The 20,820-nt window shown below is 59.2% G+C and overlaps 4 protein-coding genes across 4 annotated transcripts; 1 reads left to right on the plus strand and 3 right to left on the minus strand.

Moving 5' to 3' along the window:
* Window positions 1-1,646: 1,646 nt before the first annotated feature.
* Window positions 1,647-4,540, minus strand: PHF13 (PHD finger protein 13). Its single transcript, XM_030963994.1, has 4 exons — window positions 4,406-4,540; window positions 3,922-4,023; window positions 2,668-3,220; window positions 1,647-2,295 (listed from the first exon to the last, which is right to left on the minus strand). The coding sequence occupies exons 1-4, from the start codon at window positions 4,442-4,444 to the stop codon at window positions 2,069-2,071; spliced, it is 921 nt and encodes a 306-aa protein (XP_030819854.1). The 5' UTR covers window positions 4,445-4,540; the 3' UTR covers window positions 1,647-2,068.
* A 78-nt stretch (window positions 4,541-4,618) lies between these two features.
* KLHL21 (kelch like family member 21) lies at window positions 4,619-11,434 on the plus strand. The gene is made up of 5 exons (XM_030963945.1): window positions 4,619-4,696; window positions 5,226-6,274; window positions 7,459-7,864; window positions 9,338-9,410; window positions 9,745-11,434. Exons 2-5 carry the CDS (start codon window positions 5,233-5,235, stop codon window positions 10,036-10,038), a joined length of 1,815 nt encoding a protein of 604 aa, XP_030819805.1. The 5' UTR covers window positions 4,619-4,696; window positions 5,226-5,232; the 3' UTR covers window positions 10,039-11,434.
* On the minus strand, window positions 11,428-16,402 carry ZBTB48 (zinc finger and BTB domain containing 48). The gene is given in 10 exon segments (XM_030963944.1): window positions 11,428-12,503; window positions 12,590-12,678; window positions 12,789-12,953; window positions 13,254-13,390; window positions 13,560-13,714; window positions 14,049-14,135; window positions 14,451-14,543; window positions 14,907-15,018; window positions 15,700-15,983; window positions 15,986-16,402. Coding segments are annotated over 10 exon segments (1,836 nt in total). The 3' UTR covers window positions 11,428-12,206.
* Window positions 16,403-16,470: 68 nt separating this feature from the next.
* Window positions 16,471-20,811, minus strand: TAS1R1 (taste 1 receptor member 1). Its single transcript, XM_030964047.1, has 6 exons — window positions 20,655-20,811; window positions 20,282-20,585; window positions 19,194-19,970; window positions 18,633-18,845; window positions 18,237-18,458; window positions 16,471-17,588 (listed from the first exon to the last, which is right to left on the minus strand). The coding sequence occupies exons 1-6, from the start codon at window positions 20,807-20,809 to the stop codon at window positions 16,551-16,553; spliced, it is 2,709 nt and encodes a 902-aa protein (XP_030819907.1). The 5' UTR covers window positions 20,810-20,811; the 3' UTR covers window positions 16,471-16,550.
* Window positions 20,812-20,820: the final 9 nt, after the last annotated feature.

A 20,820-nucleotide genomic window follows, 5' to 3' on the forward strand; every position in this document is an offset into this window, starting at 1 on the left:
TAAATCCGAAAAGGGGACAGAACAAGAGTCAGTCACATTGATTAGTGTTGCACCTCTGTGAAAAAGAGCCAGTTCACTTGACAGTGCACCATTTCTCCCATAAAAGCTTCAGGAACACCGTCCACAGAGGTCCAGTTGAACTGCAGACACACTGTAAACACAAGAGATACGAATTTCAGACCAGGTCCAACTCTTGTGCAGTTGTGGCCGGGATCTTCCAAAGCCTTTCTGGGGAAATGGCAGCACTGGAGAACTTTGGTTATTTTTCTGGCTGCAAAGGACAGTCAGGCAGCCATTGGGAGCGAGTCTTTGGCAAACTCCTTGGTGGTTCCACATAGCTTCTGAAGGCAGCACAGCACAGTCATGGTTGAGAGATTTCACAGAAGCTGGTTTTCTGAAACCCAGTCAGGTGTTACAGCTTGGTGGAACGAGATTTTTTTCAAGAACCAGGAGAGAACAGCTGCGTGTTGTGCACTTTCGTCACCCTTTCCCACATCGTGGAGCCCCAGGGCCCTGTGGTACTGGGCTGCCTGAGGCTTTGGCAGCCCTGGGGCTGATGTCTGAAGGAGGGCACTTACCCCTGTGTGCTAGCAAGACCCTCAGTCATCACCAGGATGCATCTCCCGGTGAGCCAGTCCTCAGACAAGGCAGTGCTCCAACACTGTGTGACTGCAGAACTCCTGGGGTCATGTTCCTGCTGGCACAGCTGGTCTGGCTCAGCTGCTGTGCCAGCCAGCGCTTCTCTGAGCCTCTTCCTGGACAGAGCACACACTGTTCTTCAGGCATAACTTCAGAGACACACCTTGAAGCATCAACCCAATTTGTGTGATCCATGTGGATCCGTCTGGCCATTGAGGAACAATGCCAGCATCTCCCTGGCCTTGTGCATGAGCTGTGACTTCCCATTGTGGTCCTGAAGGGATTTCCCATGGGCTAAGGCCCAGGAGGCCCTGCCTGCAGTGCTGGCCAGGGCCTCAACGCTCTCCTGTCCACTCCAGACGGATCCTCATTGCACTTCATCCTGTAGCTGCATTGCCTGCATTTCATCTGTCATTGCTACCAACAGAATAAAGATCCTGGCTTTTTGGTTACAGTCCAGTTTCAAAAAACAAACAGCAAAAGTAAAAATCAACTCAGCTGTCATACTTGGATGGACATGATCAAATTCCAAACCAGACCTGCCAGGTTCTACATTTCCTTTGGCCCCTTTTACAGCCCATGTTTGAATTCTGGGCTGAGAAAAAGGAGAGTCATCTTCTTAAAACAGCACCATAGAGGTTAACAAAGGGACAGGAAATGGAGCAGTTTCCCCCCATACACACATTTGAGCTGTTCATGCAAATAAATCACAAAAAAACCACTGTAAGAAGAGACCTTCTAGGAAGGAATCTGGTGCCACTGATCCCCCACGCTGCCTGTCCAGGAAAAGGGTTGCTCCTTCCTACCAGAGCGCTGTCCCTTGGCACAGGAGGGAGCCCCGAGTCTCGTTTGCACTTGGATGATGCCAAATGACAGAACTCCCCTCTGCTCAGGCCTGTGGAAGGAGCAGATCACACAGAGGCCGGTAGCACTGAGGCTGACTCCTATGGAGTCTCAGGATATCTAAGATTGATCTATACGGACAAATGGGCAGGTATAATATCACATTGAATTTAAAACACAGGGCCATTTACTTTTCAGACTCTTCACACAGACTCCCTCCACCTCCCCTCCCTCTTTGGGAGGAGGAGGAGTTTTCTAGCACAGAGAAGATTTGCAGTTTCCCAATGGGATGAGAAAACCTACTTGGCAAAGGTATAGTACATCACCCAGTCACCATAACCAGACAAAACTCCAATGAGCTCAGAGAGCTCTGTCTGTCCCTCGAGAGTCTCTCGCCACAGTTCTGCCCAGTCAGCCTCTCCCAGCTCTGGCTGCCCGCGGCTCGGTGATTCCTCACTCCCGGGCCACAGGCCGGCTGGGCAGCCCTCCTGCCTGAGCAGCAGCAGTTCAGGGGAGCCCTCCCCGGCCTCCCAGCCGGCACCCACGGCTCTCCCACCCACGCAGAGCACCAGCACGTGCCTCCCCCCTAGTCCAGAAAGCGCCTGCGTGAGCCCGTCCGGGAGCGGTTCGAGCGGCGAATGTCAAACTTGGAGTCCCGGCACTTCTGGCAGATGTAGATCTCTGGGACGTTCGACTTGCGGATTTTGGCGCAGGAGAGGTGGATCCAAGTGTGGCACTCGTTGCACTCGATCATGGGCCGCCCAGCAAAAGGCTTCATGCAGAAGCAAGTGACCAGGTCCCACGAGTCGTCATCTGCAAAGACAAATGTCAAAGATACGTTTTTAGCAGCTGATGCCTCTCACACCAAGAATTTTCTCTCCTTTCATGCTAAATTAACTACCTGGGTTTCAAAGACAGGCACTTTGCTGCTTTTTCCAGGTCTCTCTTGCACGGGAAGAGACTCTCAGCAGTACACAGGAGGCCGTAGTCGAGGAGATGCTGCTTCTATAAAGTTGCAGCTTTTCACTCAGTTTATTGCACAAAAGAGCCAACCCACCTCCCTTCCCCCCAAAAACCCAACTGCTCCTGAATTCCACCCAGGCAGTGCTCCTTGGCATTATCCTCAGGCTACAAGTAACCACTACTTCCACCTGGCTAATCCTCTCGGACAGCCAGGCCACCTACCTGAATCCACCATGATGTCCTCGTCATCACCAGTGCCATCTTCATCCCGAAAGACCACCTGCTTGCCCTGCCGAATGACCGTTCGCTTGCCCACGCTCTGGATCTCCACCGTCTGCTCGGCTGTCACAGCAGGGTAGGAGACGCTGGACGGGGTGTCAGAGTCCCACACTGAGCAGTGCTCAGTCACAGACTGAGGGTCGCCCTCTGACGAGGGGCTCATCGGCGTCTCTGCGTAAGAGTCCTCTGCCTCCAGATCCAGCAGCTTCTCCTCATAGTCCTCCTCTGCAGACACCTCTGTTTCCCTCCTTTTCAGCTTTTTCTTCTTCCTGATCTTATCGACTTGCTTTCTCTCTGGCAGGAAGTTGCTGGCCTTTGCCCGCTGGAACAGGGAACCATACGGTTTTGCTCGCTTAAGCTGGCTAAAGTTCTTTCTGTTCTTGGTGGGCAGGGAGACAGAGGAGGGGGTGTCATTGAAGCGAGGATCCCAGCTATCGCTGTCAATCGTACCTCCAGTACTGTTGGGAGGGCTGGGGCTGTTCCTCAGCGGCGTTTCCTGCAACACGTTCAGGAAGCAGGTAACAGTTTGACTCAGAGCAGACTCATGTGGTGCAAGGCACTGTCCCCTGTCCCCCAGGGCACTCTGACCCACCCCTGAGATGCTGTGCCCTGTCCCCTAGAGTGGTGTCCCCTGTCCCCAGGAGTGCTGTCTCCTGTCCCCGAGGGCTGAGCCCTTTCCCCTGGGTACTGTCCTCTGTCCCACAGGGTGCTGAGCCCTGTCCCCTGAGCCACTGTGCCCTATCCCCCGGGGAGCTGAGCCTTGTCCCAGCAGCACTGTGCCTTGTCCCCCAGAGTGCTGTACCCCGAACGGCTGTGCCCTGTCCCTGAGGCACTGTCCTCTGTCCCCAAGCCGCTGAGCCCTGTCCCTGAGGCACTGTCCTCTGTCCCCAAGCCGCTGAGCCCTGTCCCCCGAGGTGCTGCCGCTCCCGCTTCCCCTACACGCCACCCCCCGGGTTTCTCCGGCCGCAGCTCCCGGGCCCGGGGAGCAGCAGGAGCGATGCCGGATCCGACGTTTTTCACCCCGCCCACGCCGGGCACCACCCGCCCCGTCCCCAGAGCCTCCAGCCGCCGCGGTTCCCCTTTTGTTCAAGCCCGGCGCGGGGCCGTGACCGCTGGAGCGGTCGGTCTGACAGACCGGCCCGGTGCCCCCCGTGCCCCCAGCCCGGTGCCCCCCCCGTGCCCCCCGGTGGAACTCACCTCCTGCGGGTACGGGATGTAACCGGCGTAGGCCAAGACGAAGGTGCAGAACTTATTGAAGTCCTCCACGGTGCGGTGCCGCCGGGAGCCGGGGGAGAAGTCCTGCGGGGGGCGGGGGTGAGCGGCGGCCGCGGGGCCGGGCCCGCCGGTGGGAGGCGGCGCCGCCGCTCCCGCCCCGCCGCCCCCACAGCGGCGGAACCGGGCAGTGTCCCCCCCCCCCCATCGCCCCCCGGCATCGGTACCGGGCCCCCAGACAGCCCCCGCGGAGGGCACGGCGGGGCGGCGCCGCCGCCATTCCTCGCCCCGGCGGCACAAGATGGCCCCGGCCCCCCGCCCGCCCCGCGGCGGGGGAACGGGCAGCGGGCACCGGCGGCCGGACACGGCCGGGCCGGGCCGGGCCGGGCTGGGCAGTGGGACAAGCACCCCCTCCCCTTCTGTTCCCTCCCCGCTTCTCCCTTTTTTCCCCTCCGGGACTCCGGCTCACCTCCGGGGCAAACGGCGAAGCGCAGGAGTCGGAGTCCATGTCCCGGCGCGGGCACGGGCGGGGCCGGGGCGGCGGCGGCGGCAGCCGGGCAGTGCCGACACCGCGAGCCGCTCGGTGCCGGCGGGAGGCGGCGAAGGGGCGGCCGCCCGCGCGGGGCCGCCGGGAGCCGTAGTCCGGGCGTGCGCAGTGCCGGGCGCGGGGCGCGCTGGGAGCGGCGGAGGGGCGGGGGCGGTGCCGGGAGCGGTGAACGGAGCGGGAAGCGGAGCACGGAGCAAGGCGGAGAGAGGATCGGTGAGTGCAGTCCGGGGGTGGCTCTTATCGGGGTGATTGTGGGTCCGGGCGGTAGAGGCCGGCCCTGAGCTCACCGCGGGCCTGGCTGGTGGCGGCAGCAGGACGGGCAGGGCGCCGAAGCGTCTACGGCGAGCTGGACCCTCAACCCCGACCCGCACCCTCCGCCCGCGCTAACGGCGGTACCCGAGCCGGACTCGGAGCGGAGCTCTCTCAGCGCTGTCTGCCCTCGGGACGGTCTTGTGTTCCCCCGGTACCACTGGGCGGCTCCTTCTGAGCGCCAGCCCAGGGCCAAGGGCGCGGGGCTGGGCGCGGTAGCTGCGGGGCCCTGGGACCGGCCTGAGCGGGGCCGCGCTGCCAGCGCCGCCGCCTTACGCAACGGCCGCTCTCGGGTGATCCCGGCCGGGACGGGCTCCCCGAGCCTACCCGCCGCCTCCTTGCCTGATCTCCACCTCCCTTTCCCTCCCCGGGAATCGCTCGGGGGTCGGCCCAGCAGCTCCGCGCAGGGAGTGATCCAGGTGCTCTCCCGCAGGCACGGCATGGCGACAGGCACCGGTGGGACGGCAGCAGGAGCCTCAGCCACGGCGGCGGCGGCGACGGGAGAACCGGCACACGCGGTGTCGCTGCTGCGGGGTCTGAGCGCGCTGCGGGCCGAGCGGAGCCTGCTGGACGTGACGGTGGTGGCCGGCGGGCGAGAGTTCGGGGCTCACCGCGCCGTTCTGGCCGCTGCCTCGGGATATTTCCGCGCCATGTTCGGCGGGGCCCTGCGCGAGTCGCGGGCCGAGCGTGTGCGGCTGCACGGCGTCGAGCCCGAGTGCCTGGGGCGGCTGCTCGACTTCGCCTACACCGGCCGCGTGGGGCGGCTGGGCCCCGACATCGCCGAGCGCCTGCTGCGCGCCGCCGACCTGCTGCAGTTCCCCGCCGTCAAGGAGGCCTGCGGTGCCTGGCTGGCGCGGCAGCTGGAGCCCGCCAACGCCCTGGACATGCAGGACTTCGCGGAGGCCTTTGCCTGCCCCGAGCTGGCAGCTGCCGCCCACCGCTTCGTGCTGCGGCACGTGGGCGAGCTGGGCGCCCAGCTGGAGCGGCTGCCGCTGCCGCGCCTCCTCTCTTACCTGCGGGACGATGGGCTCTGCATCCCCAAGGAGGAGGCTGCCTTTCAGCTGGCTCTGCGCTGGGTGCGCGCCGACCCCGCCACCCGTGCCCCGCTGCTGCCGCAGCTCCTGGCCCACGTCCGCCTGCCCTTTGTGCGCCGCTTCTACCTGCTGGCCCACGTGGAGAGCGAGCCGCTGGTGGCCCGCTGCCCTCCCTGCCTGCGCCTCCTGCGTGAGGCCCGCGACTTCCAGGCTGCCCGCCTCGACCGCCACGACCGGGGGCCCTGCGCCCGCATGCGCCCCCGGCCCTCCACTGGCCTCGCCGAGATCCTTGTCCTCGTCGGTGGCTGCGACCGTGACTGCGATGAGCTTGTCACCGTCGACTGCTACAACCCACGCACTGGCCACTGGCGCTACCTGGCCGAGTTCCCCGAGCACCTGGGAGGGGGCTACAGTGTGGCTGCACTGGGCAACGACATCTATGTCACTGGTAAAGCATCCAGGGAATGAGGGGAAGCACCAGGGTGGAGGGTTCTGTTGGAAATATGTAGGTTGTAGCAGTGACACTTGGCTTTTCCTGGGTGGTGGAGAGTTTGGGACTTGGCTGGGGTGCCTGCAGCCTGCCAGCAGGCATGGAGACTCCTGGAGTCGGTGCTGGATTTAGCAGCTGGTCTCAGTCCAGGAGCTATTTTGTCATGACTAATGCTGTTGAGCATGCTGGCAGAAGTCACAGATCTTGTAGTTAGAACTTTTTAACCGTCACTGAGAACAGGGGTGATGTAAGAAGGTTTTGAGTTTCTCTCTTTGAAGAAGGTGTTCAGGTTCAGAGCCCCCTGAATCACATGCTTGGGGCAGAGGCATGTCAGAAAGCCCCAGGTTCCTTTGCCAGCCTCTGTGAGTCACGGTACCTTCCCCTGCACAAATCCTGCCTCCTTGCTGGGGCCACAATTACTTCTGTCAAGGTGACACCAATATGTAAATTTGGCTGTTAAGCTGCATGCAGATGCCTGCTTTGAACTACATCTCTGTGACAGCTGTAACAAACTGAGGCCCAGGACACCCAGTGCTGTGGAACAGTGTGCCCTCGGTGTGCAGGACACACTGGCAGAGCTTTGAAGAGCAAGTCTTAATGCAGGTGAACAGAAAACTGTGTGTTCTCTAGTCACAAGCAGAAAACAAGGACCTGCTTTAAGGACAGGGCTGTAAAAATGACAAGCTACCACATGGATGCAGCATGTTTTTACAGAAACCCTTTACATCCTGTGGGAGCTTCCTGGAGTGATCCCAGGCAGGCCAGTCCTGCTGGGAGCTGTGTGCAGGCTGCTGCTGGGGATTTTGGGTTGGTCTGGTGTGTGTCAGTGTGACAAAGGCAAGGCTGGGAGGTTCCCAAGCTGCCTTGGCAGCTTCTGGGCAGTGACAGAGCAGGGGCTGTAAAATGGGAGAGAAGTGGGTGTTAGAGGACAGAGGTAGTGAAACACAAAAGACTCATTTTGAGTCACAGCTGGATAAGGACTAGGGACGACATGGGAGAAATCCTCCCTGGCTTGCTGGGCACGAAACAGTGCAAAACTTCCTTTAAAATCCTTGTGGCACATGTGCCAAGCCAAACCCTCTGCTCCATCCCCCTTCCCTTTGTAGAGCCAGGCTCCTGACATGTGTCACCCTGTTCCACAGGGGGCTCGGACGGCTCCAGGCTGTACGACTGTGTCTGGAGGTACAATTCCAGCGTGAACGAGTGGACAGAGGTGTCACCCATGCTGAAAGCCAGGGAATACCACAGCTCCACAGTCCTGGACGGGCTGCTCTACGTGGTTGCCTCTGACAGCACGGAGCGCTATGACCACACACTGGACAGCTGGGAGGCCCTGCAGCCCATGCTGTATCCCATGGACAACTGCTCCACCACCTCCTGCCGTGGGAAACTCTTCGCCATCGGCTCCCTGGCTGGCAAAGAGTCCATGGTCATGCAGTGCTATGACCCTGACAGTGATCTCTGGTCTCTTGTCAACTGTGGCCACCTGCCCCCCTGGTCCTTTGCCCCGAAGACTGTCACACTCAACGGTCTCATGTACTTCATACGGTGAGTAGTGGCAGCAATCACTTCCCTCCCTCCCCATGTCCCCATGAGGAGAGCCCACCACAGCTTTCATGGGAAGGTGGATTTTGCAGGTGATGGAGGGACAGCACAGCAGTGCTTCCCCTGTTGGTGCAGGGAGGGCTGTAACACCTCTTTCCTTGTGCTGGTGGGTCTCGAAGAGCTGCTCATAAACTTGTGTGAAAATGTCTGAGTGTAACCCAGGGCTGGGGAACAGACACGTGTAAATCCATCTGAAGTCAGCAGCGCTGCTTGGAAATTGGCTTCTCGGTTTCTTCAGCTCCTGGTTCAGCCCCCCTCGTTGCTATAAATAAGCACATAAGCTCCAAGAAAACGTTAAACTCTAGTGCAGGAGAGGACGTCTTCCGTCTCAGCAGAGATAAGAGGGCTGAAGATGAAGTGATTGGTCACTATTTTTAAGTACCTTTCCAAATTGGGACTTAATTACCCATCTGAAGCTGTCCTGGTGGCGCAAATACTTCAGTTATCCGCTTAATTAAAAATAAACAGGAAGGCATGCTAGGGCTGGAGCATTTCATCTCCCTGTGTTGACTCTGAGCAAACAGAGACTTCTGTGATGGCCCCCAGGCACTTCTCTTTTTTAATCTCCTCTTGGCTTTGCATAAAGTAGCAGCTTTGGCCCAAGACTTCTTATTTGATCCTTTTGGGTCCAGCCAAGTGTCTTGCTGGCGGCTGTTCTGGTCAGCTGGTTTCAGTCTGTCCTGCCAGGGTGTTGCAGCTGCTCAGCTCCTTGTTCCAACCTGATTCTATAGAATTTCTGTTTTCTTGCCCATTTTAAAATACTGATGATTGGCACTTCAGGATTTTCACATCACTTTGCATCTGCAAGAGTCAATGAGGAAATGATCAGGGTTAGGTGTTCTTCCCTCGTTTCACACGCTGTGTGCACGTGGGCTGCTGCTCTGTGTGGAGCTGTGGGATAATCTTTGGAGGACAGAGGAGTGGGTTGCAAGTAAAAGTAGCAAATTGGTTTAATAGCTCAGGCTAAAGGCTCTGAGTGATGATCCCTCATGCTGGGACTGGTTTTATACCTGTAAGTAAAGCATAGGAGTGAGGTTCAGGTGCTCTCTGCAGTTCCCCAGAGTGGGGAGAGGAGCCTCTGGTCTGGCTGCTGGCCCTGCCTGGAGCTACTTTGCAGCATCTTGATCCCATCTGTACCAGGACTGTCTTGGAAGGACTGACAGCTCCTCTCCAGCTGCCCTGACCTTGTCCTCCACGCATTCTTGTGTCAGCAGCACATGTTTCTGAGTCACAAACGTCCCTCACCTGTCACTGTCGCCCTCCTGTCTGCCGAGCAGGGTGGGTAAGAGAAGCCCTGGGGGATTATGTTGCCTCCCCAGCTCTTCTCTCCCCCTGCCCATCTAAATTTGGCTTTGATGAAGAACCCAAGCAGCATTTCTAGAATGCAGAAGAGTAATTTTGTGTTCTCTTCCCCAGAGATGACTCGGCTGAAGTGGATGTTTACAATCCATCAAAGAATGAATGGGATAAAATCCCTGCCATGCTTCAGGTAGGACATTTTCCCACTTCCAGGATGTCTTAAATGTTATCAATTAGTTTCATTTACCTTTGGAAAACCAAGAGCTTTTTAGAATTAGAACGCCTTGCATGTGGAGCTGGTTTAAGTGTGTTGGAGTCACTGGGAAGAGAGTCCTGGATGTGATGGCATGTCTGGGTGTGCAGCCCAGCACATGAGATCTGTGGGCAGCACTGGTTCAGAGCCCAACCTGCAGCTGGCAGGCATGAAGCTCCCTCCAAGGAACAGCTCCCAGATCCCACCAGCCCCCTTGCTGGATCAGGCAAACGCCCCCTGGTCACAGTGTGTATTTATTGTTACATTGCAGGTTCACGTTGGGGGGAGTGTGGCTGTGCTCGGTGGGAAGCTCTATGTCTCGGGAGGCTACGATAACACCTTTGAACTCTCGGATGTCCTGGAAGCCTATGACCCCGAGACACGAACGTGGAGCGTCGTGGGCCAGCTCCCTGAGCCCATCTTCTGGCATGGCAGCGTCAGCATCTTCCGGCAGTTCATGCCAGAAACCACACAGGAGGACGACAGCATCACGCTGGACAACACCATCAGCTTGAGCAGGCAGAACCAAAACCTTCACAACCAGAACCTCAACGAGCTGCCTTAGCACAGGAAGCAGCTTGACAGAATCCCTCATCCGGAACCTGGGCTGCTTTGGGAGAAGGCTGAGGCAAACCAGTGCTTGGAAACAAAACCATGCTGTTCACAGAGGGAGCAAGAACTCTGGCTGTTGGATGTGATGCTGTGGGCCTGCAGGCAGCGAGGCCTCCACTGCTTCCCTCGGCCCTTCAGGGTGGGAGACGGCGCCGCGCTGCCCGCAGGGACCCCAGAGCTGATCCTGGGGAAAGCGCTCGTGGTGAGCCACGCCACAGCACCGCTGCTTACAGACACCTTTCACTGGGAGCTCCTTCACCCTGTAATGCTTCATTTGCCACCAAACTCCTTCCTTCATTTCTGTCCTGGGAGGGGTCTGTCTGGTAGGGCAGTGGTCTGGACACCCCCCCATATTCTGTGCCTCGGAGGGAGATAGGCTTCCTGTGCACGTGTTGGATTGAAAGGTAGTTATTTTAGGGTTTTTTTTCTTCTTTTTATTTGGGGTTTGCAGTTTTATTTTGGCCTGTGTAAGATTTGCCTTTATACTTGCCCAAGTGCCCTGGCCAGTGGGCTCTGTTTATCTACCTTTGCTGAAGAGCAGCTGTGTGCAGTTTACTTGTGGAATGTTTCTGGAAGAAAGCAAATGGCTGAACCTGAAGCATGGCTCCCTGAGAGCAAGTGCTGCACCTTCTGGAGAACCCTGAAGCGTGGCAGAAGCTAAGGTGTGGCTGAATGCATTTGCTTTTTTGATCTTTAAATTTTACCTAATAGAGGAAAAATTTGCATTTAAACTGAATTCAGAGATGGAAACCCCGTGTACTCGATCTCTCTCCTCCAGGCTTACCCCTGGATCGAGGAGCATCCGAGCCCCATTTCCACAGCAGCTTGACAGAAACATCTTCACAGCTTTACAGAAACGTGTTTTGCCTCAGTGCTGTCTGATGCTGCTGCCCCCCTCAGCCACGGGGAGCCCGGGCTGTTCTCCAGCCTGGAACACTGACAGTGCCTTGAGAGCGCCGCGTGCCAGCAGCAGGGACACGCAGGGCCCGGCTGCCCCGTGGTGTCACACCCTTGGACAGAGTAGGGGGCACAGGGGCCTGCAGTTCGGGGCAGCTGCTGCTTTTTTTGGGAGCAATGGCCAATTCCCGACGGCGCCGCGGCTCCAGGCATTTCTGCTGAGCTATAAATAACGCGGCCGTGCTCGCTGCTGGACCCCCAGTCCCACCCGCTGAGCAGCTACAGATCTGTATTTATTTTTTGTAGAATTCATTGTGTTGAATCCTCAAGTACAGTTGGACTCCATCCTTTGAAACAAAGGCATTTTACATTTGCAGATAATGTATTTTTATTCTCATAGTTTGTTTTTAAATTTACTTGCAGCAGTCAAGTTAAATAAAACTTGTTACACAGTTCTGTTCTCTGTGAGGGGAAGGGAGCTGGAATGAGATTTTACTGGGAGTTTCTCATTCCAGATATGCTTAAATTGGAGCCTGTCTGCCTCCTTGGTGAGTAGAGGGAGAAAGGGGAGAGAGCACAGCTGCAACTCTGGGGTGTGGGGGTACACACAGAGATCTCTCCCCACCCTGGCACCACTCAGGCCATGGTTCTCACTCTCCCAGCAACCCTGGATTGGGTTATTTGGGACAGAGTATGTCCCCACACCTGAGCACAGGAACGCAGGCACTTTGTGGCTGCTGGAGTGTGTTCTGTTCTGAGCAGACAAGGGTCATGCCCTGCCTTTAATGGGGTAAGGAAAGAGCAACTGACAAAGGCTTAACAAAACAAAGGAGAACTTAAGGCACGAGTTAAACAGAGGAGTTAAGGAATGGGCAGAGCCGCTCTCTGTGGGGGAAGGTGAGCTTTAATCACAGGCTGGGTGAGAGGGCTGGAGGAAAGGGGAGGGCAGCACCAGCTCCTCAGACATCAGAAAGTGAGTCACAGTATGACACAGGGAGGTCAGTCCCATCCCACTGCACATCATGCATGGACACTGACTGGAGCGACTGTTCTGAGACATTTCTTCATTTGACAATCACAACGTCACGATGACATTCTGTCCCTGCAGCCTGAGATGGGAGATTGGCAGAAGAGGAGGGGAGGAGGCTAAAAGAACAAGTGTGGCAGAAAGTGGCTCAGCTCAATGCTTTACTGTGTTTCAGTGGAAGGGGATGGGTGGCCACACTACGTCTCACAGTCTTCAGGAATCGTTGTAGTTATAATCAGTGATTGCTCAATCACATCCGCAGGGGAGAAGTTCTCATTTGAGCAGAGTTTCTGTGCAGGGACCTCCTCAGGCAGTGGCCCACGGGCCAGCGACTCCACGATCACCTCAGCTGAGCCCACCTCCAGCTCTGGTGGTGGCTGCAGCACCACCATCACATCCTTCTCATCCTCGATGATCAGGTTCCGCAGCTTCCGCTGTCGAGGGTTATAGTTCTCCACTCGGTCGTGGATCTCCATGTGGCGCCTCAAGTGAGCCTGCAAAGGAAGGGGAACATGGAGAGACCCAGTGAGGGCTGGCTCCCCAAGGCAGCAGGGGGCCCTGGAGCTGGGGAAGGCCTCACCTGCCGTGTGAATTTGTATCCACACTCAATGCACTCAAACTTCCTCACTCCCTTGTGCCGGCGAACGTGGACACGCAGCTGTTCTACAGCTGGGAAGGGAAACGAGAGCCTGTTGGCAGCAGCTCCATGTCACAGCAGCTCACAGCAATGCCAGCCCACCCACGGGAAGGAGGCAGCTCCTGCAGAGCCCCCACGTTACCTTTGAATGTCTTCCCGCAGATGTGGCAGAAGTGGGGCCGCCCCTCCTGGTGCCGGCTGGCGACGTGCCTCAGCAGCGGCCCCTTCTCCGTGAAACGCTGCTCACAAAACTCGCAGCTGAACGGCCGCTCCCCGGTGTGCGTCCGGTTGTGCTTGTCCAGACTCGCTGCCGTTAAGAGGGGGAGACAGGGAGAGTGGCTGGTCAGAAGCACAGCCCATGCACCCCCACCGCAGGGGCTGTCAGGCTGGCCAGGAAGGCAAGAGCAGCACAAATAGCCTGCTCCAGCTAAGGGGTCATGAGCACGACCAGCTCATTCCCCTTCTGTGCCATGAGAACAGAGCAGGTGGCAGGAACTGTTCTTGGTATCAGCCTGCACTCACAAGATCATGGCTTTGCTCCTGGGGAAGCTGCTTTCTGGGGTTCCTGGATGCTGGAGCCCTAACCCTGCCCCAGCCACGGCCGTACCTTGTGTCCGGAAGGTCTTGCCGCAGAGATGGCACTGGAAGGGCTTCTCGCCGGTGTGCGTGCGCAGGTGCATGTTGAGGTTGGCTTTCTGTGTGAAGGCGTGGTGGCAGAACTCACACACGTAGGGCCTCTCATTTCTGTGGGCAGAGAAATGTCACTGTCACCTCTGCCAGCTTCAGCCCCTTGGGTCTCAGCCCAGCACCTCTGGGAAGAGGGTGACTTTCAGCCAACCCTCAGGCCTGTGGGGCAGAGACTGCAGCCAGGAGAGCTAAGGTGACATAAAAGAGGACACGGGTGACGTTGTACCTGTGCTTGGCCTTGATGTGCATCTGGAGGCCGTTGCGGCTCGAGGCCCTGTGCCCACACTCCTCACACACAAACAGCTTCTCTCCACGGTGCTTGAAGGCTTCATGCAGGCGCAGCTCTGTCCGGGACAGAAAGCACTTGGAGCAGGTTGAGCACTGCAAGGCCACAGGAGAGGAGGGTGTTAGGGTTGGGGTACACCCACCCCAGACCCACTCACACCCAGCCTTTCCCCAGCTGCTCCAGGGACCTCCCTGCGGAAGCCAAGGCAGCACCCCCAGCTCACAGACACCCAGTAAGATGGGACAGCCCAACAGAGATGAAGTGCTGGTCAGTGCTTGGATCTGTGTGCTGCTCCTGTACCCAACAGAGCCCATTTCCAGTAGCTCTGTGCCCCACCCCTCACTGACAGAGCCAGACATAATGTTGTGCCATTCCTTAGGCCAGGTCCACACTCAGGATCCCACCCTCCCCAAAACCCCTGGTCCCTACCGCATGGGGCTTGGGTGCACCGTGCAGCTTTATCATGTGGCTCTGCAGGTCCTTCTTCTGCATGAACTGCTGTGAGCATGAGGAGCACTGCAAGACAGGAGAATGGGGTCAGCTCCCAGCTGCCCCCAAAGTGTGCTTTCAGAGCAAGGAGAGGACTGACAGGGGAGTAGAACACAGATTCCTGGTACAGCCATGGGAAGCCTTTGGCTGTGGTGCCTCCCTGAATCACATTTTGGTTCAGAGACAGGGAACAACCCTGACTGGGCTGTCATGGACCAGAGAAGGAAACTGGTGCGCTCAGCTCTTGATGGGCTGGGCTGCCCTAGAAGGGAAAGGCCTGCCCCTGCTCCATGCCAGTGTCCAGCAGCATCCATAGGGATGTCGGATGCAGGCCCTGCTGACCTTGTATGGCATCTCCCCAGTGTGTGACACCATGTGCAGCCGCAGCTCCATCCGCCGCTTGAACACCTCCGGGCAGGCCGAGCACGTGAATACCTGTGAGAGACAGGGTGGTGCTGGCTTCCACAGGACCCAGAGCCTGACCTGGAGCCCACAGCTCAGCCTCCTGCCCAGCACGTGGCACTGGCACCCAGCTACAGCATTCAGCCCGCACCCACAGCAGCCAAATCTTGTACAGTACAGAGTCTTGGTGTGCTGAAACACAGGTGAGGGCTGTGTTGTGTATCAGGTGTGAGTCCCAGCCACAGGGGCCATGGCTGTGGGGGTCCCAGCCATGGAACATGTGCCACATGGTGCTGGCAGGGTTCTGTTTGGAACTGGGACTGGGAAAAGGCTCCAACTCCCCTGCTGCCACATGGCAGCCACACTCCAGCCCAGCAGGGCAGCTCCTGGGCGTACCTGTTCTGATCGGTTCATGCAGTTCCTGGCTTCGTGTTCCAGGAGATTCTCTTTTCTAAAGTAACATTTGCCACACTTGGAACATTCAAATGGCTTCTCTCCAGTGTGTTTCCTTGGGGTATGCAAATACAGAATCCCATCACTGCCTGTCAACAGCATCTGCACAAACAGGCCCAGGAGGTCACAGGGAAGGGTGAGGTGGGTACTTCCCCCCACCCCAGCAGTGCAACTATTCACAGCTGCCCAAAAGCTGCTTTTATGACACTTTTTAGTCCCCTCAACAGCACAGCTGTCAGTGCCCACTGCGCTCCATGGAACACCATTTCTGCAGGGCCAAGATTCTTCCCCAACACAAGCAAAGCAAAGCTTGAGCTCTCATTGCAGGGCCATGCCCTGCACTCGGTGATCCACCCTGGAGCTCCTCACAGAGCCCAGCCATGTGTCCCCAGCACTCCCCCCCAGCCCAGGGCACTCTCAGAGCCCAGGAGGATTTGCCATTGCCCACCTGCAGCTAGCACAGCCCCCAAGGAGCCCCTCACATGGGCTTCCTGAGCCACAGCTCATGATAGTCACTGCAGCTCTGGGATGCTTTTCATTGACATATAACCCTCCCCCAGGCCAGAGCACCCCCAGGGGCAGAGCAGACCTTCCTTGACCACCCTGGGGGATGCCGAGGTGTTGGGACAAGATGGCAGAAAGGATGCCGCCCTTTCCCCCACCCCGGGAAGGGGCAGAGCCGTGGGGACAGCGCATCCCCCCGCGCGCAGGGGGAAGGAGAAGCCGGAGCGTTTACCTGTTGTGCACTTTAAGGTAATATTTGCTGAGGAAGGTTTTATGACATGTGGGGCACTCGACCGGCACCGCTGTACCTTTTCTGCTCCCCGGCGCCTTTCCCGGAGCGGGGGGGCTCTTTTTGCTCCGCAGCACCTTTTCCTCGGGAAGGGGCTCGGCGTCGCCGTCCCCCCGCCCGCCGCCACCCACCGCCGCCTCCTCCGGGGCTGAGGGGGAGCCCTGCGAGGGAACAGCGGCGTCATCGCGCCGCCCCCGCCGGGCCCTGGCCCCGCCGTCCCCCTCCCGCACCCCTCACGCACCGCCTGCCCGCCGGGCTGCGGGGCCGCCGCGGGCTCCGGGCGGGCGGCGGCGGCGGCGCGGCGGGGCCGCGGGCGAAAGGCGCGGCACAGCGCCACGGCGTCGGGCACGCCGAGCTGCTCGGCGGCCGCCAGCAGGCGGGCGCGGTTGTGCGCCGTGAGCGCCAGGCGCCCCGTGTAGAAGAAGTCGAGCAGCAGCTGGAAGGTGTCGGCGAGGCCGTCGGGCAGCGCCACGGGCCCGCCGGGGCCGCGCGCGCGGAAGAAGCGGGAGCAGCTGGCGAGCACCGGCCAGTGCGCGCGGAACTCGCGGCCGCCCACGCCGAGCGTCGCGTCGCAGAACTGCCCGGCTGCGCGCTGCCGGTTCAGCTCCCGCAGCACCCGCACGCTGTGCGCCGCCGCCGCCGCCATGGCCGCGCACCGGAGCCCGCCGGCATCCGCCACCGCCGGACGTGGCGTCAGCGAGCGCCGGCAGTGACGCCGTGAGGGCCGGGGCGGGCCGGGGCCGAGGGTCGGTCCCCGCGGCGGTGTACGCGCTGTGCGGGTCGAGCCCCGCGGCTCAGGCGGCGGCCAGGCGGCGCGTGTACTCCTGGATGACCATCTGGAAGTGCTCGGCCGTGTTTTGGTGCGGCCGCAGCAGGATGACGAAGGCCCGCGGCACGAAGTACCCGCCCAGCAGTGCTGCGAGCGTGCCCAGCGCGCTGAGCACCCGCGCCACCGTCTCGGCCTGGCCGCGCAGTGTGCCGTGCGAGCAGAGCACGGCGGCCGAGCAGCCCAGGTGTAGCAGCAGGCTCACGGTCAGGCTCTTGGCCTCGTTGTAGGCGGCGGGCAGGTCGGTGCCCGCGTAGCTGAGCGCGAAGCAGGCGGCGCTGAGCAGCAGCGTGTAGGCGGTGGCGGCGTCGGCCGCGGCGCTCCGGGTGCACTCCAGCATCACCCGCTCATCCCGCACGCCGTACTCCCGGCGCGGCACCGAGGGGCTGGCGACCTCGGTGGCCACGCACAGCGCCACTTGTGCCGCCGTGCTGGCGGCCACGAACAGCACCGGCCCCTGGCGCCGCATCCAGGCCTCGTAGAGCGCGGGCCAGCGTGCGTTCAGCTTGAAGATGCAGAGGATCTGGAAGGAGCGGGTCGCCACGCACGAGAGGAACAAGGTGAAGCTGATGGCGAAGAGCGGCTCCCTCAGCAGGCACGCCACCCGCGAGGGCTCCCCGAAGTAGCAGAAGAGGCTGCTGCAGGTGCAGGCCAGGGAGCCCAGCATGAGGAAACACGTCTTCCCGCCCGCGGACTTGACCACAGGTGTGGAGGCATTGAGGGCGAACAGGACAGCCAGGGCCGTTATGAGCAGCATGAGAAGAACAGCCAGGGCCAGCAGCGCGCAGGAGAGGGGCTCGGACCAGGACAGGAACTCGATGGTGCGGTTGAAGCAGACCTCGCTCCCTGCTGGGGCCCACTCATCCAAGCCACAGGCCTGGCAGTCAAAGGGGTCTGTGGAGGACATGGATCCCTCACACACCTCGGACCCGGTAAGAGCTCTGCCACGGTGCAGGCCCGGCCCGCAGCTCCCTGGGCTCTGTTCACCCATCACACCTGCTCCTTCCTGTGGGCACTCCTAGGTCTGTGGTAGCAGAGGGGGCTCTTTTCCCCAAAGACCCCCCACCTAAAACTGGCCCCGTGGACTCTCCCAAAATCCACGACCTGGGCTGAGAAAGGGGCTTGGCTGCGTGCGGCTCAGGGCCATGGGGGCTGTGGGTGGGAAGGGGCCCGTGCATCAAACAGTAACCTGGGAAGGATCTGCAGCAGCTGCTGTTGAATGAGACAGTACCATGTAGGGGGGCTTTCTGCTCCCACTGTCCCCAGAGCTGCCCATGCCCACTTCACAGGGCAAGGGTGTTGAGGCACTAGCTGCCAGGAAGGTGTTTGTTGTTGTGGCTGGTGATTCTGAGGCAGGAGACATTTCCATATGCCAGGTGCTGATGATCACATAGTGCGGAAGCCCCGTGTGCCATCTGGGGCACAAAGGCAACCACTAGGTTGAATTTCCATGGCAGAGGATGCGGTGCAGGGAACAGCTACCAGGCCGGACATCCCCTTTCCCTGGCCACAGGCAAAGGGGCTCTGTTTGCCCAGGTGGGCTCACCTGTGGGCAGTACTCTCCGGAAAGCACAGGGCCTGGGCTTTGCATACCCACTGGTAAGCAAACAGGAGCCACCCGCTGCCTTCAAGTCAGCTCAGAGGTTTTACTGACCACAGTAAAACTGTGATAGGCTGGAAATGGTGAGACAGGAGCAGGAGGTAGGATGTGGGCAGGGAAGGAATGGGCAGGAGCAGACCCTGTGGTGTACTGACCTGATGTGTTCAGGAAGGTTCCCGGTGGACAGGGCACACAGCTGAAGCAGCATTTGTGGCGGCTCTGCTGCAGCCTCATCTCTCCTGGCTTACAGGCCTCGGAGCACACCGACCTGGGAGCCTGCCAGGAGCACAGACAGGGTCAGGCTGACAAGCAGCAGCACTCTGGCACTCCCCCACACTGCCTCAGCCCTCAGTTTTGCTCTGCTATGAGGAAACACCCCTGAACTGGTGGCATTGGGATGCAGTCAGTTCAAAAGTGAGCAATAAATAAGACCTGGGTGCAGAACAGTACCTGGCCGTCTTCTGTGTGCCACAGGATTTTGCCTGGGTCGATGCTCAGCCTGTCAGGGTTCACATGGAAGGTTCCTATCACATCAGAAGCCCACTTTGGGCCCAGCCACTTCCACATGACAATGTCATAGCCTTTACGAATGTCCCCGTGGGCATCGAAAGAGATTCGGCTCTTGTACAAGGTGAAGTTTACTTCCTTAATATTTTGTAGGAGCTGTAAAACAGAAGAGTAAGAGAGGAGCCCTTCCAATGGCACGACTCCTGCCATTGGAGGGAGATGTGCTGGAGGATGCTTCCTCTGTCCTGCAGCTGCTTTCAGACCCCCCAACATCTGCAGGAAATCCCATCCAGTGAGGGGCAGGTGGTAGAGGAACAAGTAACCTAGGATGGAGTCTAGGTCTAGGTCTTGGCTACTCTGTCTATGAGGGGCAGCTGAAGCCTACAAGGGGCTTCAGCTGGGATTTGAGCTTTTGGAAAGACAGGAAACCTTTGGGCACAATGGAAAAATCCTTCCCTGTGGGAAGGGATCCTCATGGATCTTCTTCCACAAGGTTGCTCTTACCTGCCAGGGATAGACAGTGCCTTTGCTGCAGGCTCCTGAGGCACAGCCCAGCAGGTCATGGAGGCCATGGGCCACAGCATACACAGCTGAGTACACACTGAAGGAGCCTTGAGCATCGTACATGTCAGGGACGGTGGCGAGCGCGCGGCAGCCGGTGCAGCACTGGATGCAGTCCAGCCGTGTGCTCCCCGCAGATTCCCTGCCTGCCTCTGCACTGCTGCCACACTCAGCCACAGCGCCTTCCTCCCACATCTTCCAAGCTTCAAAGCGTTCCAGCATTGTGGGCTCTGGCTTCTCTACTGCCATCCCAAACACTGTACCGATGGTCTGGATGCCAGGTACCTGCCAGACAGTTTGAGCCAACGACCAGTCTTCAGAGGCCACCCACACCATGTCTGTGATGTTCCTCTGGACCGCCACCTCGAAGAACGGCAGAACTCTTCCTCTGGTGGAGAACACAACAGTGACATTGACCTTAACATCTGTGAGGATTTGGACCAGGTTGTGAAGCTCTGGGTTGCTGGCGTCCGAGTTGGCGGGGAGGGTGCCTCGGTAGGCCACGCACACGTTGCTTGCGGTCAGCAGCTCCTGCAGGGCATCCAGGCCGGCCCTGCCATAGGTGTCATCACTTCCCAGCAGCACCACCCAGGTCCAGCCAAAGTGCTGCAGCAGCAAGAAGATGGCCTTCACCTGCTGCTTGTCACTGGGGATGGTGCGCAGGAAAGAGGGGTACAGCTGCTTCAGGCTCAGCAACTCCGTGGAGGCTTCGTAGCTGATCTGCAATGAGAGCCAGGGGAAAGGGGGATGCGCTGCACCCCTGAGAGCTAATGGCACGGGCAGCCTGTCCTGGGAAGACTTGGAGCTTGGGCAGGCAGTGGACCCAATGCCAAGTGTGCTGAAGCAGGAGAAAGCTGTGATGGATGGCAAGCCAGCCCACTGACTGCCTGGGAAAGATCCTCTAACAGCATACACAGAGGGGCTGCATTTCCAGCTCTAACAGGCTCCTCAGATCTGAGTCCACCCTCCGTGAAACAAACCATCACTCCTTGGGATCCCCGGTTTTCATCAACCATAGAAGCTACACTTACCTCTGGTATGAGAAAGAGACTGAGAACAGCGGCTGTGGTGAGGGCCAGCCGGCTGCTGTCAGGGCCAATGACAGCCACAGCCTGGGGCTCATAGTGTTGGAAACTGGGGAGCACCTGGACATCCTGCCTGCCTTTACGAGCAAGGGCACACAGCGTGGCGTGGAAGTTGGTAGACTCAGAGCAGGTGTCGTAGATTTCATAGCCCAGGGTGACATTAGGGAGCAGCGTGGTGGAGTTGTTGATCTCCTCCACAGCAAAGCGCAGGGCCTGGGCCAGGCAGTAGCCGTGGCTCTTGAAGGTGGCGCTATGGAATCGAGAGTGGTTGTTAGAGAGGACAGAGCGCGTTAGGGCCGCGGGCAGCGCGGGCACTCACTCGTCGCAGCCGCGCACGAGCAGGCTGGTGTCGTCCTGGCGCGCCGTGGTGTGCAGCGAGAACAGCCCGGCCAGGTGGTGATCGCCGCGGAGGATGAACGAGGAGGCGGCGGCAGCCACGCAGAGGCACAGGCGGAGCAGCACGGGCGGCGGCATGGTGGGGTGGG

This window comes from Camarhynchus parvulus, chromosome 21 (genome assembly GCF_901933205.1).
Source record: "Camarhynchus parvulus chromosome 21, STF_HiC, whole genome shotgun sequence".
Lineage (NCBI taxonomy): Eukaryota > Metazoa > Chordata > Aves > Passeriformes > Thraupidae > Camarhynchus > Camarhynchus parvulus.

What these genes read in the sequence shown, in the direction of transcription:
- PHF13 (XM_030963994.1), bottom strand. Translation starts at nt 4,444, where the DNA reads ATGGACTCCGACTCCTGCGCTTCGCCGTTTGCCCCGGAG. An exon ending in CTTCGCCGTTTGCCCCGGAG is followed by an intron (nt 4,024 to 4,405) that starts GTGAGCCGGAGT and finishes CGCCCCCCGCAG; the next exon opens with GACTTCTCCCCCGGCTCCCG. An exon ending in ACATCCCGTACCCGCAGGAG is followed by an intron (nt 3,221 to 3,921) that starts GTGAGTTCCACC and finishes AACGTGTTGCAG; the next exon opens with GAAACGCCGCTGAGGAACAG.
- KLHL21 (XM_030963945.1), top strand. Translation starts at nt 5,233, where the DNA reads ATGGCGACAGGCACCGGTGGGACGGCAGCAGGAGCCTCAGCCACGGCG. An exon ending in CAACGACATCTATGTCACTG is followed by an intron (nt 6,275 to 7,458) that starts GTAAAGCATCCA and finishes CCTGTTCCACAG; the next exon opens with GGGGCTCGGACGGCTCCAGG. An exon ending in GGTCTCATGTACTTCATACG is followed by an intron (nt 7,865 to 9,337) that starts GTGAGTAGTGGC and finishes TCTCTTCCCCAG; the next exon opens with AGATGACTCGGCTGAAGTGG.
- TAS1R1 (XM_030964047.1), bottom strand. Translation starts at nt 20,809, where the DNA reads ATGCCGCCGCCCGTGCTGCTCCGCCTGTGCCTCTGCGTGGCTGCCGCC. An exon ending in CTCGTGCGCGGCTGCGACGA is followed by an intron (nt 20,586 to 20,654) that starts GTGAGTGCCCGC and finishes TCGATTCCATAG; the next exon opens with CGCCACCTTCAAGAGCCACG. An exon ending in GCACTGTCTATCCCTGGCAG is followed by an intron (nt 18,846 to 19,193) that starts GTAAGAGCAACC and finishes TCTGTTTTACAG; the next exon opens with CTCCTACAAAATATTAAGGA.